Source organism: Mugil cephalus, chromosome 1, assembly GCF_022458985.1.
Source record: "Mugil cephalus isolate CIBA_MC_2020 chromosome 1, CIBA_Mcephalus_1.1, whole genome shotgun sequence".
Classification (NCBI taxonomy): Eukaryota; Metazoa; Chordata; class Actinopteri; order Mugiliformes; family Mugilidae; genus Mugil; species Mugil cephalus.
Window position 1 is genome coordinate 26,951,001 of NC_061770.1, and position 14,199 is coordinate 26,965,199.

General features: G+C 46.5%; 2 protein-coding genes across 3 annotated transcripts in view; both read left to right on the forward strand.

Moving 5' to 3' along the window:
* cdk20 (cyclin-dependent kinase 20) overlaps positions 1 to 6,821 on the forward strand; it is a 7,142-nt gene extending 321 nt beyond the window's left edge. The window contains exons 1-9 of one of the 2 annotated variants that reach the window (XM_047587582.1): positions 1 to 479; positions 2,180 to 2,293; positions 2,377 to 2,565; positions 3,632 to 3,753; positions 5,052 to 5,114; positions 5,218 to 5,341; positions 5,432 to 5,587; positions 5,914 to 6,115; positions 6,428 to 6,821. The exon at positions 1 to 479 is cut by the window's left edge and continues 321 nt beyond it. In XM_047587582.1, the coding sequence (XP_047443538.1) occupies positions 405 to 479; positions 2,180 to 2,293; positions 2,377 to 2,565; positions 3,632 to 3,753; positions 5,052 to 5,114; positions 5,218 to 5,341; positions 5,432 to 5,587; positions 5,914 to 6,108 (1,038 nt within the window). In that variant the 5' untranslated portion in view covers positions 1 to 404 and the 3' untranslated portion in view covers positions 6,109 to 6,115; positions 6,428 to 6,821. Of the gene's footprint in view, positions 480 to 2,179; positions 2,294 to 2,376; positions 2,566 to 3,631; positions 3,754 to 5,051; positions 5,115 to 5,217; positions 5,342 to 5,431; positions 5,588 to 5,913 lie in introns of both variants that reach the window. The other variant, XM_047587590.1, reaches the window with a different exon arrangement.
* A 241-nt stretch (positions 6,822 to 7,062) lies between these two features.
* Positions 7,063 to 11,140, forward strand: gata1b (GATA binding protein 1b; the record flags this gene model as incomplete). Its single annotated transcript, XM_047588785.1, has 3 exons — positions 7,063 to 7,488; positions 7,707 to 7,832; positions 9,891 to 11,140. Coding segments are annotated over 3 exons (696 nt in total), but the record flags the coding sequence as incomplete, so codon positions are not given.
* Between the last annotated feature and the right edge of the window lie 3,059 nt (positions 11,141 to 14,199).

Here is a 14,199-nt window from a genome sequence, read left to right on the forward strand (position 1 = left end):
CTTTATCCGTTAAATCTAAAACTCTTTTTATAACCCTTAAAACCTGCGGCACTAAGTAAACATCTTACAATCTTACAATTAAATTACAACATGTAACAAAACGTCTCGTTTTCGTCGCTCAGAGCGAACAAATGTTTAGTTTGAATTTTAACCGTTAGCTGCGCTTGGTGGTTACCGAGGCAACGTTAGCCAACAGTAAGCTAGCGGAGGTTAGCTTTTCTAAAGGTAGATTTTTATTTAATAAGTCGCTTTTTCGTCCATGTGTTTTATGCCGAATTAAAGCACATGCGTTTCTTCCTCACGGGATCTGGAGACGTCTGTAGTAATTTTTAAAAACTAAGGAATATTTTTAAGTTGAGTTTAAATAAGGAAACGTCTAATGAACTCCGGACAGACCTGAGGACATGGAGCAGTACACCATCCTGGGCCGGATCGGGGAGGGAGCTCATGGCATCGTGTTCAAGGCCAAACACATCGAGGTACAGGAGCTCGTCTCTGGGTCTTTAACGGGTCTCTGGGTCTTTAACGGGTCTCTGGGTCTCTGGTTCTTTAACGGGTCTCTGGTTCTTTAACGGGTCTCTGGGTCTTTAACGGGTCTCTGGTCTTTAATGGGTCTCTGGTTCTTTAATGGGTCTCTGGTTCTCTGGTTCTCTGGTTCTTTAACGGGTCTCTGGGTCTTTAACGGGTCTCTGGTTCTTTAACGGGTCTCTGGGTATCTGGTTCTTTAATGGGTCTCTGGTTCTTTAATGGGTCTCTGGGTCTTTAACAGGTCTCTGGTTCTTTAACGGGTCTCTGGGTCTTTAACGGGTCTCTGGGTCTCTGGTTCTCTGGGTCTTTAACTGGTCTCTGGGTCTTTAACGGGTCTCTGGGTCTCTGGTTCTCTGGTTCTTTAACGGGTCTCTGGGTCTCTGGTTCTCTGGGTCTTTAACGGGTCTCTGGGTCTTTAACGGGTCTCTGGTTCTTTAACGGGTCTCTGGTTCTCTGGTTCTTTAACGGGTCTCTGGGTCTCTGGGTCTTTAACGGGTCTCTGGTTCTTTAACGGGTCTCTGGGTCTTTAACGGGTCTCTGGTTCTTTAATGTGTCTCTGGGTCTTTAACGGGTCTCTGGGTCTCTGGGTCTTTAACGGGTCTCTGGTTCTCTGGTTCTTTAATGTGTCTCTGGTTCTTTAACGGGTCTCTGGTTCTTTACCAGGTCTCTGGGTCTCTGGTTCTTTAACGGGTCTCTCGGTCTTTAACGGGTCTCTGGTTCTCTGGTTCTTTAATGTGTCTCTGGTTCTTTAACGGGTCTCTGGTTCTTTACCAGGTCTCTGGGTCTCTGGTTCTTTAACTGGTCTCTGGGTCTTTAACGGGTCTCTGGGTCTCTGGTTCTCTGGGTCTTTAACGGGTCTCTGGGTCTTTAACGGGTCTCTGGTTCTCTGGTTCTTTAACGGGTCTCTGGGTCTCTGGGTCTTTAACGGGTCTCTGGTTCTTTAACGGGTCTCTGGTTCTTTAACGGGTCTCTGGGTCTCTGGGTCTTTAACGGGTCTCTGGTTCTTTAACGGGTCTCTGGTCTCTGGGTCTTTAACGGGTCTCTGGTTCTTTAACGGGTCTCTGGTTGGTCTTTACGGGTCTCTGGTTCTTTAAGTCGGTTCTCTGTTCTTTAAGGCGTTCTCTGGTTCTTTATGGTCTCTGGTCTTTAACAGGTCTCTGGGTCTCTGGTTCTTTAACGGGTCTCTGGTTCTTTAAGGTCTCTGGTTCTCTGGGTCTTTAACGGGTCTCTGGTTCTTTAACGGGTCTCTGGTCTTTAACGGGTCTCTGGTTCTCTGGTTCTTTACCAGGTCTCTGGGTCTCTGGTTCTTTAACGGGTCTCTCGGTCTTTAACGGGTCTCTGGGTCTTTAACGGGTCTCTGGTTCTTTAACGGGTCTCTGGTTCTTTAACGGGTCTCTGGGTCTCTGGGTCTTTAACGGGTCTCTGGGTCTCTGGGTCTTTAACGGGTCTCTGGGTCTTTAACGGGTCTCTGGGTCTCTGGTTCTTTAACGGGTCTCTGGTTCTTTAACGGGTCTCTGGGTCTCTGGGTCTTTAACGGGTCTCTGGGTCTTTAACGGGTCTCTGGTCTCTGGTTCTTTAACGGGTCTCTGGTTCTTTAACGGGTCTCTGGGTCTCTGGTTCTTTAACGGGTCTCTGGGTCTCTGGTTCTCAGACCGGACAGACTGTAGCCCTGAAGAAGGTGGCCCTGAGGAGGCTGGAGGACGGGATCCCCAACCAGGCTCTGAGGGAGATCAAGGCTCTGCAGGAGATAGAGGACAACCAGCACGTGAGTATTTGCTGAAGCTTGGTCTCCAGAAGAGTCCAGAACCAGGACCAGGACTAGGTCAGTCTCTGTGGTGTCCTGGTCAGGTGGTGAAGCTGAAGGACGTCTTCCCTCACGGCACCGGCTTCGTCCTTGTGTTTGACTTCATGCTGTCGGACCTGTCGGAGGTCATCAGGAACTCGCAGAGACCTCTGACCCCGGCCCAGGTCAAAGGTTACATGATGATGCTGCTCAAGGGCGTGGCCTTCCTGCATCACAACAACATCATGCACCGGGTGAGTAGAGTCTGGATCCGGGTCTGGGTCTGGGTCTGGATCCGGGACACGGTCTGGGTCTGGGTCTGGGTCTGGGTCACGGTCTGGGTCTGGGTCTGGGTCTGGGTTCTTCTTCCTTCATGGTTTTCCCCAAACTGCAGTTTGGACTGAGGCTCAAAAAGATCTTTGAACAGTTATGTTTAAAGTTATGTATGGATCAACCAGGCAAACTGGTTCCAAAACGGTTTCAAACTGGTTCCAAAATGGTTCCATAATAACTAGATCATTCTGGAGCTGACTGGATCCTAATGTAAAAACAGAAAGTTAACTCATCGCATGGTTTCAGTTCAGCCCTGATGACCAGAGACAATATAATAAAATACATAAAAAGGAAAGAACGTGTGTATTAATGTGTGTGTTAATGTGTGTGTTAATGTGTGTATTAATGTGTGTGTTAATGTGTGTGTTAATGTGTGTGTTAATGTGTGTGTTACTGTGTGTATTAATGTGTGTGTTAATGTGTGTGTTAATGTGTGTATTGATGTGTGTGTTACTGTGTGTGTTACTGTGTGTGTTACTGTGTGTATTGATGTGTGTGTTACTGTGTGTGTTACTGTGTGTGTTACTGTGTGTATTGATGTGTGTGTTACTGTGTGTGTTACTGTGTGTGTTAATGTGTGTATAGGACCTGAAGCCGGTGTGTTAATGTGTGTGTTACTGTGTGTATTGATGTGTGTGTTACTGTGTGTGTTACTGTGTGTGTTACTGTGTGTATTGATGTGTGTATTAATGTGTGTGTTACTGTGTGTGTTACTGTGTGTGTTACTGTGTGTGTTAATGTGTGTGTTAATGTGTGTGTTACTGTGTGTGTTAATGTGTGTGTTACTGTGTGTGTATAGGACCTGAAGCCGGTGTGTTAATGTGTGTGTTACTGTGTGTGTTACTGTGTGTGTTAATGTGTGTATTAATGTGTGTGTTACTGTGTGTGTTAATGTGTGTGTTAATGTGTGTGTTACTGTGTGTGTTAATGTGTGTATTGATGTGTGTATTAATGTGTGTGTTACTGTGTGTGTTAATGTGTGTATAGGACCTGAAGCCGGCCAACCTCCTCATCAGCTCCTCAGGTCATCTGAAGATCGCTGACTTCGGTCTGGCCCGGTTATTCAGTGATAGAGGAGAGAGACTCTACAGCCACCAGGTGGCCACCAGGTGAGCACAGGACCCTCCTCATTGGTCCATCAGGTCACATGACCTCCATCCACTGGCAACAGACATACAGTACCTGGCCAGAACAAAAAAGTCACCACCAAAAATGTAAAGCTCCTCCCCTCTAGTCTGTGGGCGGAGCTCCTCCAGCTTTGACTCCATTAATTCAATAACAAGCTTCTACAGTGTCTCCAGAGTCTTTGTGCTGCTCCCTGTCAGACTGGAGCCTTTTTTCCCGGTTGTCCTCCCTGATCAGTGGTTTTCTGTTCAGTCCCTTGAGTTCCCTTCACATTGTCCATGGTGTGAAATGCTCGTCCTTCCACTATTAAACACAGCCCTGAGTTCTACTGCTGCTTTTCTTCCAAACGTTTCTCCATCAATCAGGATTTATTTCTTCCTGGTAGAACATGGTTCTCCACTGTCCTTCCAGTCTGGAATAAAGGTCTTAAGCCAGTTTCAGTAGTTTCTACATGTTTCCTCTGCTTGATGCAGCCAATGATTTGACCCTTCTCCACCAGACTAACATCTCCTCCTCCAGACTAACATCTCCTCCACCAGACTAACATCTCCTCCTCCAGACTAACATCTCCTCCTCCAGACTAACATCTCCTCCACCAGACTAACATCTCCTCCTCCAGACTAACATCTCCTCCTCCAGACTAACATCTCCTCCACCAGACTAACATCTCCTCCTCCACCAGACTAACATCTTCTCCACCAGACTAACATCTCCTCCTCCAGACTAACATCTCCTCCTCCACCAGACTAACATCTTCTCCTCCAGACTAACATCTCCTCCACCAGACTAACAGCTTCTCCTCCTCCAGACTAACATCTCCTCCTCCAGACTAACATCTCCACCACCAGACTAACATCTCCTCCTCCACCAGACTAACATCTCCTCCTCCACCAGACTAACATCTTCTCCTCCAGACTAACATCTCCTCCACCAGACTAACAGCTTCTCCTCCTCCAGACTAACATCTCCTCCTCCACCAGACTAACATCTTCTCCTCCACCAGACTAACATCTTCTCCTCCACCACAGGATGTGGAGGAAACGAGAAGCTGCTCATTGCATCAGTTGGTCTTGAATAACTTGTTGAATCCCTCCACTCCTGGTTGATCATTTTGTGAAATTTCCCAGTTTGGGATGAATAAAGTATCTATCTACTATTACTACTAATACTAGTATATATGAATGTGGGAGTGGTTTCCACTACGTTATTGTATCACGTTAATACTTGATGTTATTTTAATAGAAATCTAGACCAGTTCTAAAATGTTCCTGTGTGAGTTCAGGTGGTACCGAGCTCCTGAGCTGCTGTACGGGGCCAGAAAGTACGATGAGGGGGTCGACCTGTGGTGAGTTCAGATGTTGGTCAACGGGGGGGGGGTGTCTCTGACTCCAGTGTCTCCTCCTGTGTCTCCTCCTGTGTCTCCTCCTGTGTCTCCTCCTGTCTTCCAGGGCGGTGGGTTGTATCTTCGGGGAGCTGCTGAACTCTTCTCCTCTGTTTCCTGGAGAGAACGACATCGAGCAGCTCTGCTGTGTCCTCAGAGTCCTAGGAACCCCCACACAGGACAGCTGGCCCGTGAGACACACACACACACACCTGAGACATGGTCTTCCAGTCTTCAGGACGTCCATGTCCATGTCCATGTCCATGTGTGTGTGTCTTCAGGAGATCGTGGAGCTGCCAGACTACAATAAGATCTCCTTTAAGGAGAACCCAGCCATCCCGTTGGAGGAGATCGTTCCTGACACGTCTCCTCAGGCCGTCGACCTGCTCTACAAGTTCCTGGTTTATCCGTCCAATCAGCGCTGCTCTGCCGGACAGGTAGGAACCAGGAACCCCCAGGAACCCCCAGGAACCTCCAGGAACCCCCAGGAACCTCCAGGAACCCCTAGGAACCCTGAGCGTCAGGACGTCGTTAATTATATTATTAGTTAATTATCTAAAGTGTTAATTGAGGATGAGTTGATTTTATGGACTGATTGATTTCACTGGGAGCTACATGAATGAATGAATGAATGAATGAATGAATGAACGAATGAACGAATGAATGAATGAATGAATGAACGAATGAATGAATGAATGAACGAATGAATGATCTTATGGATAATGGATTAATTGATGAGTTGATGTTCTTTCTCCTCCTCCAGGCTCTCCTCCACCCTTACTTCTTCTCCTCTCCTCTTCCCGTCCACCACTCAGAGCTGCCCATCCCTCAGAGGGGGGGGGTCCAGCCCCCTCGCCCCCCCCGGCTGCAGGCTCCGCCCACTGACTTCTCCGTAGACCTGCCCCTGCAGAGCAGCGTGGTAGACCCTGCACTGCTGCAGGGCCACGCCTCCAGGTGACTGTGAGGTCATAGGTCCTCCTCCTCCTCCTGCTCCTCCTCCTCCTGCTGCTCCTCCTCCTCCTGCTGCTCCTCCTCCTCCTGCTCCTCCTCCTGCTCCTCCTCCTCCTGCTCCTCCTCCTTCAGCTGAAGGTAAAAACTGTTGTGACTCTGAGCAGCTCTTCAATCAGCGACTGTTCCTGGAGCGAACTCTCAGACATGATGTCAGGTTACTGGTCCAGATCTGGACCCAGATCCAACACCAAGGTCAGAACCCTCTTTATGTCCAGGAGACGCCTGAGGAGGAGGAGGAGGAGGAGGAGGAGGAGGAGGAGGAGGAGGATCCTCTGGCGTCTTCTGGGTTCCATTAGAGTCACTGTTGGTTTGAGATAAAGGCTAAAATATGATGATTATTATTATTAATTATTATTAATGTGAGTGTAATCCACTGAAGAGTTGCAGGAAACAAATCATGAACTCGTCTCAGTTCAGATTATATATATATGTATATGTATGTATATATAAGGACAGTGTGCAGCCATATCTACTCCTTCCAGACACATCGACTCGTGAACTGTAATAAAATGTTACACTAAGTTGAATTTTTGTATTGAGAAATGAATGAGAATCATTTGCATCTGTTTTGGGGTGTGTTGATTTGTGTGTATTTGTGTATGTTTTGTGTTTGTAAATGTGTAAAGTTAAAATAAAAGATATTTAAAACAGAAAAACTAATGGAGACGTTTTCAGACTTTTACTTTTATTCTATGTTTGAACAATCGTGTCCATACCTCTTATTATTATTATTATTATTATCATTATTATTATTATTACTATTATTACACACCTAAATCCACACTTATTATTTAATAGTGAGAGTGACTAATTATTGTTACATACACTATTGTATGTTGTACATTAAATCCATTACTTATGAATATGTGTTCATATATATTTATAATGAACTGTTGTAATATGTTTGTGGTGGTTTTATACTTTTCAGTTGTTTGAAAATGTCTCATTATTCGTTTCAGTTTTTAGACTCCTTTTCATTTCCTGTTTACAGTTTAGCCCCGCCCCCTCACACACTATCCTCCAATCACCTTACACGTCTCGACAGGCTTCCCTCTGGTTGGAGGACTCCACCTACACAGCCCCGCCTCCTTCCTCCTCCTTATATGGTAATCCTTCGCTGAGCCCGCCCCCTACCTGCCTCCTCTCCTCAGCACCAGGATGGAATCATCACCATGACAACCCGTCCGGGCTGCGTGAGTGTGTGAGCTGTGGAACGAGCAGCGCCCCCCTGTGGAAGAGAGACGCTGCAGGTGGACACCTGTGTTACACCTGTAGCCTCAGACAGGAAACTGAAGACACACCCCTACTGAGACCGAAGAGGACAGCTGTGAGACCACACACCTGACACACACCTGATACACACACCTGTAAACACACACCTGTACACACACCTGTAAACACACCTGTTACACACCTGTAAACACACCTGATACACACCTGTAAACACACACCTGATACACACCTGTAAACACACCTGTACACACACCTGTAAACACACCTGTACACACACCTGTAAACACAGGCCTGGTGTTGTTGTGTTTCCAGGTTGTGTGTCAGAGACCAGGAACTCGTTGTTTCAACTGTGGAACTGAACAAACGAGTCTGTGGAGGAGAAACTGTTCAGGAAAACCAGTCTGCAACGCATGTGGCCTCTACTACCGACTACACAAGGTACTACACAGGGTACTACACAGGGTACAACACAAGGTACTACACAAGGTACTACACAAGGTACTACACAGGGTACTACACAAGGTACTACACAGGGTACTACTCAGGGTACTACACAAGGTACTACACAAGGTACTACTCAAGGTACTACACAAGGTACTACACAGGGTACTACACAAGGTACTACACAGGGTACTACACAGGGTACTACTCAGGGTACTACACAAGGTACTACACAAGGTACTACACAGGGTACTACACAGGGTACTACACAAGGTACTACACAGGGTACTACACAGGGTACTACACAGGGTACTACACAAGGTACTACACAAGGTACTACTCAAGGTACTACACAGGGTACTACACAGGGTACTACACAAGGTACTACACAAGGTACTACACAAGGTACTACTCAGGGTACTACACAGGGTACTACACAAGGTACTACTCAAGGTACTACACAAGGTACTACACAGGGTACAACACGAGGTACTACACAGGGTACTACACGAGGTACTACTCAGGGTACTACACAGAGTACTACACAAGGTACTACACAGGGTACTACACAAGGTACTACACAAGGTACTACACAGGGTACTACACAGGGTACTACACAAGGTACTACACAGGGTACTACTCAGGGTACTACACAAGGTACTACACAAGGTACTACACAGGGTACAACACGAGGTACTACACAGGGTACTACACGAGGTACTACTCAGGGTACTACACAGAGTACTACACAGGGTACTACACAGGGTACTACACAGAGTACTACACAAGGTACTACACAGGGTACTACACAGGGTACTACACAAGGTACTACACAAGGTACTACACAGAGTACTACACGAGGTACTACTCAGGGTACTACACGAGGTACTACACAGGGTACTACACAGAGTACTACACAAGGTACTACACAGGGTACTACACACTCTACTATCAAACTATTTAGAGGAGTAGTTCAGGTGTAGTACATGTAGTACAGGTGTAGTACAGGTGTAGTACAGCTAGTACAGCTAGTACAGGTGTAGTACAGGTAGTATAGGTGTAGTACAGGTGTAGTACAGGTGTAGTATAGGTGTAGTATAGGTGTCGTACAGGTGAAGTACAGGTGTAGTACAGCTAGTACAGGCGTAGTACAGGTGTAGTACAGGTGTAGTATAGCTAGTACAGGTGTAGTACAGGTGTAGTATAGGCGTAGTACAGGTGAAGTACAGGTGTAGGACAGGTGTAGTACAGCTAGTACAGGTGTAGTATAGGCGTAGTACAGGTGAAGTACAGGTGTAGTACAGGTGTAGTATAGCTAGTACAGGTGAAGTACAGGTGTAGTACAGGTGTAGTACAGGTGTAGTACAGGTGAAGTACAGCTAGTACAGGTGTAGTGCAGGTGTAGTACAGGTGAAGTACAGGTGTAGTACAGCTAGTACAGGTGAAGTACAGGTGTAGTACAGGTGAAGTACAGCTAGTACAGCTAGTACAGGTGTAGTACAGGTGTAGTACAGGTGTAGTACAGCTAGTACAGGTGTAGTACAGGTGTAGTACAGGTGTAGTACAGCTAGTACAGGTGTAGTACAGGTGTATTATAGGTGTATTATAGGTGTAGTACAGGTGTAGTACAGGTGAAGTACAGGTGTAGTACAGGTGTATTATAGGTGTATTATAGGTGTAGTACAGGTGTAGTACAGGTGAAGTACAGGTGTAGTACAGGTGTAGTACAGCTAGTACAGGTGTAGTACAGGTGTAGTACAGGTGAAGTACAGGTGTAGTACAGGTGTAGTACAGGTAGTACAGGTGAAGTACAGGTGTAGTACAGGTGTAGTACAGGTGTAGTACAGGTGAAGTACAGGTGTAGTACAGGTGTAGTACAGGTGTAGTACAGCTAGTACAGGTGTAGTACAGGTGTATTATAGGTGTATTATAGGTGTAGTACAGGTGTAGTACAGGTGTAGTACAGGTAGTACAGGTGTAGTACAGGTGTAGTACAGGTAGTACAGGTGTAGTACAGGTGTAGCTCTCTCAGTCTGAGGCTCTGTCTGTTTCCAGGTGGATCGTCCTCTGGCTTTGAGGAGAGAAGGAATCCAGACCAGGAAGAGGAAACTGACCAATAAGAAGAAGAACAAGAGGAGAAGTGACCAATCAGAAGGCAGCCTCTCCACACTGGCCCCTCCCACTGAGACATCTTCCTGACCAGGAAGTAGAGTCACATGATCCGTCTCATTTCTGTTCCAGGTGGACAGGAAGTTGGTCTTTACTTTTCTCACTGTATCCATGGCAACGCGCTGGTTGACACCTGTGCTCTGTTTCTGTCACTCACTGCAGCTGTTTGTTCAGTGTCTGTGTCATTATGATAATGTTCTGGCGCTATTCTCACTCCCACCACCAGGGGCAATGTTTACGCGTTTATTTCAAACCAAAACAAAATGCATCCAGTATTAATACAATAAGACAAATATTCTCCGTCTCAATAAACATGAAATAAAATGTACTCAATAAACCTTAAAACCATGTTTGTCTTTTTTTTGTAATAAAAATGTCTCTTTCTACATAAAATAAACTTTTATCTGCACAATGACACTTTAAATCTAAACATTCATCTACACGCAGCAGCTAAATGTCCAGTCACAGTATCTTTATCTCACTCTTTCTTTATGTGCAGTCAGGAGGAAATAAAAAATAAAAAAGGTCATAATGTTCCTCTGGCTCCGTTTCATGATGATTCTACTAAAAAGGAAATTAGAGGATTGTAGCATCTTCTCTCAGAAGATCATTCAAGTTTTCATTAAACAAGCAGCTTCATGCTGTTGCTTGTTTCACCCATTTCCCAACATGACGTCATGTCACTGACTTCAACAGCTTCTTATTCACAAACATATAAAGACCAAACCGCGATTAAACGCAGTAAAACGGATTTTATCATTGTAGCGAACAACAGTAAAACACGAACATGTGACGTTATTTCGTCCCTGACGTTACGAAGTTGAACCGTTTTCCAACCTTCTCCTGTTTGCATCGTCCACGCGGATCCGCTGCTTCACATCCACACGTCCTAACCCGCTGCCGGTCATTCAGGGGCAGGTCACACTGTGTGTGCAGCACTTTAAGGAGTCCGGGTAGGACGCTCCGTCGCGTTAGTTCCGGTCTCCGTGTCCCCGCATGTCACCGTAAGAAATGAACATTCAGCACAGGGGCCACAACAGGGGCCAGTTCCCCGGTGTGGACATAAAACCACCAGTGTCTTTGTGCTCTTAGATTCAAAAAGAGAAGGAAGAGGAGAAGAAGGACAAAGAAAGAGAGATGAGACTGATTAAAAGACTTTATGAAGGGATAGAAGGGGTAGTTTTCTCTGGGTCACAGTCCAGCATAGAGGGCGGCGGTAAGGAGCCCCCACCATTAAACAGAGAGGGGAAGAAGAAGTGACCTCCCCTGGAGAGTCTATGAGGAGGAGGAGGAGGAGGAGGAGGACCACCTTGTCTCTGCTGTCATCTTTCTGTTTCCTCTTTAATGAAATAACGTGAGGATAAGAACAGGAGGAGCTGCTGTTAGCCAGGCTGCTATGCTAGCTAACCTGTGGAGAACACGTCTGTAAAACGTGTTGTTGAGCGTTGAGTCACGCTGAGCTCTGCTAGATACTAGAAGTGACTCCAGGGTTAAATAAGATCTAGATCCACTGGGTTTAAATAATAATTATACAACAGGTAGTTCTGACCAAGCGTTTTGATTGGTCAATAAGACAAGTATCAGCATCACAGCTGACTCATCACTAAAAACGTTGCTCCGCCAAGTCTGTGGCAACACTGTGTCCGTCTCCATGGCAACGCTGTAACTGTCAGAGCCGGAGCAGGAAACGGCTGAAAAATACGCCACAAAATGGATCCGTTTGTTGTTAATTTCGATTTATTTGGTCTCAGTTTCGATGAATGGTTGGAGGAGGATGAGAATAACCAAAAAAAAGCAAGGTTTGTGTCTGTTTCTGATGCTTAAATTGATTAAGTCGTGCTCAAAGGACGTTAACGCACACCTTCCTGGGTAATGTTGCTTAACTAAATAAATAACACTAAACCCTGGTTCCCCAGGACAAGGTTCTGGTACCGGGAGGATATAGAGATAACGATAGATGACCTGAAACCATCATCTGTGACTAGACCAGGATCTAGAGTCTTAGACTAAAACCAGGTGGATGTGTTAAACTGAGTGTGAACCCTGGACTTAGTTCATCTGTGACAATAAACCAGGGAATTCCATCCATCACTGTCCTGATCCTCTTTGGCTCCTCCCTCCTTCCTGGTTCCTGTCCTCTGTCCTCTGATTGGTGGGTTGGTCTCTCCTGACTCCTGATTCAGCCTCTCTACTTGGACAAACTGAGACACGTTCTGCTGCAGATGCTTCATTAATCACATGATGATGATGATGATGATGATGATGATGATGATGATGATGACCTGTCTGGTCTCATCGTCCATCGTGTCCGTCTTCTCCTCTAGGACCTCACTGACCTCCATCCTCCAGCGTCACCATCAGGATAAACCTCATCATCTTCCTCCTCTGCCTTGGCCTCGGGGGGGGGGGGGAGGGCCTCCATCCAGTTGATCTAACGGCTAACGGTTAGCGGCTAATGGCTAGCGGCTGCGGCACCTGGATGTGGCTGAGCTGTGGTTCGTTCACGGCTCGTCTCTGGACGCCCTCAGACCACCAACCGCTCTCTCCCTTTTCCTCTCCTCGCCTTCTTCTCTGGCTCCGGAAAACCAGAAGCCTCCTGCGTTGCACAACACCGGCCTCCAGGCAGCAGGAGGCTGTGAGGGGGAGGAGGGCGAGGAGGGTGAGGAGGGTGAGGAGGGGGGTAACAGACTGAGGCCTCAGTCACAGCAGCAGGAACAGACCCAGTCAGCTGATGCCAGCGGTCACTAACCTGAAGTTTATGATCGTACGTTGAGGCCGACCTTTCACCTGTAGCTGACCCCACCCCCCCAGACCTGGGACTGTCTGTCTGCTTCTATACACACATGTATATCTATATCTATAGCTACAGGCTGGAAAAACGCTTTGGGACACCCTTAAAATTCTATCATGGATTTTATCTTTTTTGTGTTTTAAAGGTGCGGCTGCATCAGACACAAACACATTCTGTTTATAGTATACAAGAAAAACTAACAAAACTAAATTCTTGACAGGTTCAATGTGTCAGTTCTCAAAGTGAACAAATAGCAGAGAATGTGTTCAAAGCTGAACAGGAACTAAAGGCAGCATCAGATGATCAGATTAATATTTATTAGCAGCAGTAGAGCTCTAATCCTGGCTCCATGTTCCCACCAGAATTCACACTGATCAGCTAATCTGCTCCCGTTCTTCTTCAGTTACTACTTTTAATTCTTCTAAATTCGTTGGTTTGCTCTTTGAAACAGACCTTTTGATAATCCACCACAGATTTACAATGGGCTCATTCAGGGGCCACTCTAAGACCTGGATCCTGTGCTCCTGCAGCCCGGTTCTCCTGGTCCTGTGCTCCTGCAGCCAGGTTCTACTGGTCCTGGATCCTGTGCTCCTGCAGCCTGGTTCTCCTGGTCCTGTGCTCCTGCAGCCTGGTTCTACTGGTCCTGGATCCTGTGCTCCTGCAGCCAGGTTCTGCTGGTCCTGTGCTCCTGCAGCCCGGTTCCGCTGGTCCTGGATCCTGTGCTCCTGCAGCCTGGTTCTCCTGGTCCTGGATCCTGGTCCTGGATCCTGTGCTCCTGCAGCCTGGTTCTACTGGTCCATGCATCAAAGCCTGATGCTGCCTCCACCATGTCTGACAGTAGCTGCTGTCCATGCTGGAGATGATGCTTGGCCTGGCCTTCTGCGTAGCAGAACATTAGCAGGAGGAAGATAAAGCTGGAAACTGGACTCATCTGACCACAGAATCTTCTGGCCCATTGCCAAGTTATGCATTGTTGCAAAAATCCTGGAAAAACGTATTAGTGACCAGTTAAAAGATTTCCTAGCATCCAATAACATTTTAAATCAATTTCAGTCTGGTTTTAGGAAGCAACTCAGCGCTGTCACTGCTGGCCTGAAAGTTTTAAATGATTTGATTGAAGCACTTGATCTTAAGGAAATCACGTTGCCCTTTTTATTGATCTCTCTAAGGCTTTTGACACAGTTGAACACATTATTTTGATCAGTATCTTGAAGAAAATCAGCATTTCCAACCAAGCTTCCAATCTAGTTTGCGGATTGTCCAATAGGACTCAGTGTTCAGATGGCCAATGCTACATCACCTTTATTAGAGATCCCAAAGGGTGCACCACAGGGCCCGGTCCTAGGGCCTGTTTTATTCCCTATTTATATAAATGATCTTTGTGTGAACATGTCTAATGCTTCC